At 41.7% G+C, this 7,449-nt stretch overlaps 1 protein-coding gene across 1 annotated transcript; it reads left to right on the top strand.

The window, feature by feature from the left end:
* Positions 1-2,801: 2,801 nt before the first annotated feature.
* On the top strand, positions 2,802-3,743 carry LOC101585084 (olfactory receptor 1L1-like). Its single transcript, XM_004638493.1, has one exon. It carries the CDS (start codon positions 2,802-2,804, stop codon positions 3,741-3,743), a length of 942 nt encoding a protein of 313 aa, XP_004638550.1.
* The last annotated feature ends 3,706 nt before the right edge of the window (positions 3,744-7,449 follow it).

Here is a 7,449-nt window from a genome sequence, read left to right as displayed (position 1 = left end):
TGTGTGTGTGTGTGTGTGTGTGTGTGTGTGTGTGTGTGTATGCCTCTCCTGCTCTGGGGAGTGTATATTCTCAGCATATCCACACGTCTGGCTGCATTAGGACATATCTGTGACTCTGTGAAGGTTTGTCCCAATGTACTTCTGTATCTTGGCATATCTGAGTGTTTGCTACATGGATGACCCTCTGAATAGAGTTTAGGACAGACAGCAAGCTGGTTGGGAGACAAGATTGCAAGATCTTATGAATATCTGCTTCATTTTGCTCCTTTAGATAAATCCTTCCCACTCCCATGCCTAGGTCCCAGGTAAGGGCTTTGCAACAACTGGAATAATTCAACATCCAAAGAACCAAGTCCTGTTCCAGGAGCTCCAAGGGGAGCCAATATAAACCTAGCCAATATATCTTCCCATCATCCAAAGTAGTAAGGAGTTGGGATGGGGGAAGGGGTTGAAATTATGCCCTACTATTTATTTGCTAAGTGAATGGCACAGTCATCTAACTTTTAGACCAGAAAAGGTAGTCCAATAGGTAGGGAACTTCCCTAAAATGTTCCTTCTTCCTAAAATTCTTCCACTCCTGTCTCTCCTGTGAATAATTTTCAGCTGGCCTGACTCAAATGCCACCTCCTTGGCAGAATTTTCTGAGATTGGTAGGAGAATTAGGAAAAAGCTCTCTGTAAGGCTGAAGGTCAGATGGGAAATATAATCAAATATTTCTTCTTAGATTAATCATCCTCAAACTGAACATCAGAGTAGAAAAGCATCAGTTAAATCTCAGGAAATGAAGGCTGAGTTCCAAGTGATAGTTAAAAGAGTGAAAAGAGAGAAGCAGTTATGTGGGTTGTCAAAGTCCAGAAAAGGAATAGAGCCAGGGTTGAAATTAGGATAGGGAAGGAGAAGTATTCCAGGGAGGGAAACTCACTTAGGGAAGGCATGTGAAAAAGGTTTAAGAGGCAGGGCAGTGAGAAGGCTGACCTGCTTGGGGTTGGGCAAAAGGAAGCCTGTGGAAGCCATTGGAGGTAAGACTGGAGGACGGTGGGAATCTTGTCGGAGAGCTCAAAGATCTGGGAAGTATGGATTACATTCACTGGGAGTGGAGAAACTAGCCAGGCAGAAAATCTTGGCAGGAAAAGCATGGCCCGAGAACTCCCAGAGTACTTATAGCTCTTTTCCCTCTCTTAAGCTATTGTCCTGGGTTACATGAAGCTTACAGAATTCTCTGGACTGGGATGGGTGGCAATGCATCTTCCCTCAAGAGTGCAGACGTCTTTTCCAGGAGAGAGGAGTGAGAGCAGCCCAGAGACTGCAGACATTGTTGAGGTATGGCATGCTGCCTTGCAGGTGAGAGAACCTAACATTCCTCTGCCTTTTTTCTTGTGTCCCATCTTCCTCCCATCCCATCTCTCTTCTTTCTGCACAGCATTGGGAAGGAAGATTTGACTTTTCATCTCTATTTTCCCCTTCCAAAATAACTATCTTTCTATGCCTTCAAATTCTCTTTTCTCTACAAGCAATGACCTTCCCACACTGAAGTTTCTGCTGATGTCCCTCTCATTCTTCCAAACCCTGCTAAAATCTCACCTATCCTTTGGAATATTCTGCAAATGAGGCAGAGGAAATTTCTCTCTACTTATACAGTTCGTGTAATGCATATTCTGGTGTGCATGGCTGAAGGTCAAGGAGAATGGCTGACTCACCCGTGTAGCAGCAGCGCCCAATGTAATGCCTGCCCCTGACCAAACACTCAACAAATGGTAGAAATTTAAGGTTGAGCCATTCTGCTGCTCCAGGGAAATCCACGTAGCACACTGCTAGCTAGATGAGGAAATGGACATTAAATGAATGTGGGTCTATGCTTGCACAGCCAATTAGGATTAAAGCCCTGGCAGCTCTGACTTCAGAGCTGACGCTCTTTCTCCTGCGTCACACTGATGCTAAGGAGAGATTGGGAAATGAAGGCCAGGGGCTCACAAAGGAGAACCCTGCCCTGTAGAGAAAGGCAAGTTGGAGGAGTCCCACAGTACCAGACCTTCCGTGCCACTATTCTACAATGGGGCAAGATGTGGGGTTTTCAAGAGCCAAAGCAGATGATTTCCCTGGGACAGGTAATGGCTGACGACTATAGAGAATCAGAAAAATGAGAACAGGATCCCTGTGGGGCTTGTCCTGGTGTTGTCACAAGATGTTGCCCACCTCCTCTCTCCTTTATCCTCCTATGTGTCTGTTTTTACTATTGCTCTTCACTCAAAAAAAAAATTTTTTTTTGGATAAATTTTATGTATAGGTCCCTGGGCAAGACAGTGAAAGGCAGCTCCTTCCTGTTTTGCTAAGAGTTAACTTAGTCCATTCTCTGGGACCTCACCAAAGCCAGAAGTCACATAGCACCAGATCTGGTGAATGGGTGGGTAAGGACACATCATAATGTTTATGTGAGCCTACTTTTCCTTTGGGTGGCACTTGGCAGCAGTGTTCCTCATATATATATATATATATATATATATATATATATATTTTTTTTTTTTTTTTTCTTTTTTAAATCACAGCTCATGAATGAGAACTCCCACAACTGTTTCAGTAAGGGTGAGAATGATAAATGTGCTCCAAGTAAGAGGGAGTATCTTGAGGGGGTTAATGACCCTCTTACTATAATAAATTCTCTTATTTAAACACACTGTATGATGAGCACCTCTTGTATATATAAAACTATATGTGAAACCTGTAGTACAGGGAGGCTTGCCTGGAGTTCCAGAACTTACTTTCTGCTGCTTCTTCCCCAGCGTTCCCAGTCACCCAGGTGCTCCATGACCCTGACTAACCTCACAGGGGGCCCCCAATTCCTGCTACTTGGCCTAATGGACGGCACAGATGACCACCCGCTGTTGTTCCTGCTCTTCTTCAGTGTCTACCTGCTTAATGCCCTGGGAAACCTGAGCATGGTGGTGCTGGTGAGGTCCGACAGGGCTCTGTGCTCCCCCATGTACTATTTCTTGGGTCACCTGAGCCTCGTGGATATCTGCTTTACCACTGTTACGGTCCCCCTCCTGCTGGCCAGCCTGCTGCGCCCCGGCCAGGCCGTGTCCTTCCAGGCATGCTTTGCCCAGATGTACTTCTTTGTGGCGCTGGGCATCACCGAGAGCTACCTGCTGGCAGCTATGTCCTACGACCGCGCGGTGGCCGTGTGCCGCCCCCTGCGCTACAGCGCAGTCATGACCCCCTGGTGCTGTGCCGCGCTGGTGGCGGCCTCCTGGGCGGTGGCTCACCTGCACTCGCTGCTGCACACGCTGCTCATCTCCGCGCTCTCCTACCCGAGCTCAGCCCTTGTGCACCACTTTTTTTGTGACATGACGGTGATGCTGAGCTTGGCGACTTCGGACAAGTTTGCCGCGGAGACTGCCATTTTCTCTGAGGGCCTCGCGGTGGTGCTGGCCCCGCTGCTCCTCGTGTCCTTGTCCTACGCGCGCATCCTGGTCGCGGTACTCCAAGTGCGGTCCGCGGGGGGCCGGCGCCGGGCCTTCTCCACCTGCGGCGCCCACCTGGTGGTGGTGTTGCTTTTCTTTGGCTCTGTCCTCTCTGTCTATTTCCGACCCTCCTCTGCCTATTCTGCGCGCTACGACCGACTGGCCAGTGTGGTCTATGCTGTAGTCACACCGACCTTGAACCCTTTCATCTACAGTCTTCGCAACAAGGAGGTTAAAGGTGCTCTAAAGAGGGGGCTTGTGTGGAGAGCTGCACTCCAAGTGTAAGGGGCAGGTTGGATACCGTTAGCATTTCAATAACAACAATCCCAACCTCCCTTCCCTCCCCCCCTTTTCTTTTGTAGTTTTCCAAACTCTACTTTTTGATCTCTGGCCTCTTATGTCTTGTTCAATAAAAAACAAAAATTAGAGGAAAAGCAAATAGGAGGGCACATTTATTATAGTGGTGGGTACTAGGCAGAAAGGTAAGTTCCTTTCTGTATTGCCTGAATGCTTGTAAAAGGAATCTATTTCTAAATTTGGGGAAAATAAAAAGGAAACAAAGATAAGAAAAGGTAAGGAAGGTAAGGAAAAGGAAGAGAAGGAAGGAAATGTGTGGCCAGCGGTAAGGGAGGCTGGGAGCCGGTGGAGCAGCGGAGGCCAGAGCAGGACTTCAGGGAGGTGTGTTGGTGACATCGCCTACTGGCCTGCAGACCCCTTCCTGGCAAACTTCAGAAAGATCCAGTTATTTTAAAAAAAAATTTTACATTCTGTCCTTCAGATACTATATCCATTATTTTCATCATGAATAGTCAAGAAGAAGGATACAGATAAAATCCCCATTATCCACCCACATCAACCTTCACTGCTGTCAGAGTTGTCAGTTAAATCCCTCCTCTCCCTTTATAACATAGTAGCAGTCTATATACATTATTCTGCCACTTTCTTTCCTTTTTTTTCATCAAACAAGACATCTAAGAGACCCTGTTTTCTTTCTACAAATAGAATGTTCACATTCTTAAGTTCCAGCTATATAATTCTAAAGGATCGAACTCAGGACCTTGTGTTTACCAGTGTTTGTAACTCTTCCAAGGATTACTTAATTTCCTGATTGATAATTTTTAATGAATATTTAATTTTTTTTATTTTTACTCATAATTAAAATACTAAAGCTATCATTAAGTGAGGAATCATTTGTGGCAAGCCCTGTCCTAAGTGTTCCACCGATACATCTTGAACAAAGGCTCCCACAAGGAAGACAGCATTATGTCCACTGTGTGAGCATGAAGCCAGGCGGGGAGAAACTGAGGAGCTGTCCCCAAATCTAAGAAGCCTATTTTCAACAGCTATTTAATCTTATTTGTTTTATTGAGCATCTTTTAGTAATGTGTAAGTTTCTAGAACATACTTATATCAATTGTTTTCTGAATTTTAATATTATTTTTAATTCCTGCTGCTCCTTTTCCCTTTTAATTTTTAAAATTCATTAGCAGATATTAATGGTACATGTTAATGGGGTTCAATATGATATTTCAGTACACTCTTACAGCATGCACTGAGAAAAACCAGCTTTTCTTTATCCATCCTCTCTTCTTCAGAGATTTTATTTATTTATTTATTTATTTATTTTTGGGTAGTACCAAGGATCAAACTCAGGACCTTGTGTTTGCCAGGCAGGTACTTATGCCATTGAGCTATGTCCTCAGCCCCTTCTTCACAGATTTAATTTTTGATGTTCCTCTTTTGGTGTTCATTTAACTTTTTTTATTCTGAGTTTTTTATTTATGCTTTTTCTTTGTTTCATCTCATTTTGCGTGCCAAAGTGGTATCACTTATAATAATATTTCCTAAAAAACTATCTTAGTTGATGTTAATTCTTTTTTTTTTTTTTTTTTGAACCAGGGATTGAACTCAGGCCCTTGCGCTTGCCAAGCAAGCACTTATTCTACTAAGCCTCCTCCCTGGCCCCCTGTTGATGTTAATTCTATTGTTTCTTGGTTTTCAAGTTCATTGATTTTCTTTCACTTTCATAATTACTGATTGCTACTTCTTGTCTTTATGTGGACTTTTGTGGCAGTTTGATTCTGAGACATATATATCATTCTGACTTCAGAAGAAAGGTATCAGCTGATGCCTCCTATTGGATATTTAATATTTCTTCTGTTATCATAAACAATCTATGCATGAACATTTCAGGAGGGAGCTGATGGCCTTCTTGGGCCTCATTGTTATGCTGATACTCTTAGATTCAGCCATGTCTTCCACCTGGTTCTGAGTTGTGGTATTTACTGTTGCCTCAGGGCCCCTTTTTTATGACAGCTTCTGGGACCAATGCAACCATGATGTGGCTTCATCATGCAGTGGCCAGATCTTCTGAAAAGATTCCTCAACTCAGAGAACCACCCAACACACAATGTGAACTCACTATATTTTTTTAGTACCCAAAGTTATCTAGAGAATTCTATCAGTCCTTCACTGTGGAATTGGAGGACAAAGAACAGGGACCCACACACACATCTAAACACTTATTTTATAATTATTCCTGAAATGGTGTTCAGTGTAGTTACAAAAGAGAAAGAAATTATATAACTAAGTACTGAAAAGGAATATGGACAGTTATCAATATTTATTTTAGCTTCCACTGTGTACTTCCAATACCTAAGATATTTAATGGAAAATCATTCTTAGAAACCGTAAGAGAATTTAGTAATGTGGATTTTCATGAAACTGTCATACAAAGCAATGAATGACTTTTCAATATACAAAAATTTATCTGTCAAAACTACAGTGAAAGGACTGGCCAAATAGCTCAGTGGATTAAAGCACCTACTTAGGCAGGCTCAGGGACTGGGGTTCTATCCCCCATGTGCTGTGTCAGCCCCATGCCCAGGATGATCAGAGGTGGCAACTGAGACTGAGCATGGTGGTGCGCACCTGTAATCCCAGTACTTGGGAGGCTGAAAACAATCACTATGAGTCCTACCTCTGTAGGGAAATCCTGTACCAAGTAAATAAATAAATAACAAAAAACAAAAGAAAGCTACAGTAATCCTCTCCACAAATGTAAAGTACCTAAGAGTAAAAGTAGACAGTAATGTACAAGTACCAAATTAATAGAATTCAACAAAAATTTGAATAAACGGAAAGATAGTCTTTATATTTTATTAGAAGATTGTAGAAATAGTGAACTCTCCTTAATAAATCTATACTTTCATGCAATTACAATATATAATATGATTGCAAAGTAATTTCTCAGCGATTTTTATTAGAATTTAACAAAATGAGCCAGAAGCATCCCTGAAAGAAAAAAATTTGTTAGCAAAGTTTTAGAAAAGAGTGTTGAGTAGGGATTGTACTACTGATATTTGAAGTGTGTGGCTATATGGGTATCGTTTATATAGTATTAGGACAAAAATAGAATAAATTGAAAAAAAAAGAATCCAGAAATAAATTCAAGTATACAGAGTACTTGTTACATTGAAGGGCAGAATTTTTAAATCAGTGGATACTTAAACAGTCAACTTGCTGTGGAAGAGGAGAAGATAAAAAGACTGGTTGGTCCTAAGCCAAATTAGGTGGCTCAAAGATAGTGATACAGAAACTAAAATTGTATATATACTAGAGAAATATGGGGCAATATAATTTTGGACTGAAAAGTCCTTTCTAAGCATGTCTAAAGAGAAAATATATCAGAAAACATAAATCAACTTTTTGTTTACCTCAAAATTTAAAATCTCTCGTGAGAGAAAAATACACAATTACTACAGTCAGGTAGACCATGACTAAGAAACTGAGAGAAATATCATCTCTAAAATACATGAATTGACACTATACATAATAAGAAAAAACTGAGTCAAGGAAGAATAACACACAAAGGAAAAGTGGTTGATAAATATGAAGAGAAGGTTGTCACTGATCCATATAGAAATTTAAATGCAATAAAATCTTATATTTTAGATGTGGGGCTGATAAATCTTTTCAAAGCAAAAATCCA

This window comes from Octodon degus, unplaced genomic scaffold, assembly GCF_000260255.1.
Source record: "Octodon degus isolate 3935 unplaced genomic scaffold, OctDeg1.0 scaffold00098, whole genome shotgun sequence".
Classification (NCBI taxonomy): Eukaryota; Metazoa; Chordata; class Mammalia; order Rodentia; family Octodontidae; genus Octodon; species Octodon degus.
The sequence above is the reverse complement of the archived record's forward strand: the minus strand, read 5'-3'. Positions and strand labels throughout refer to the sequence as shown.

Excerpts from the sequence above, each read along its gene's own strand:
- LOC101585084 (XM_004638493.1), top strand. The coding sequence starts at position 2,802 with ATGACCCTGACTAACCTCACAGGGGGCCCCCAATTCCTGCTACTTGGC.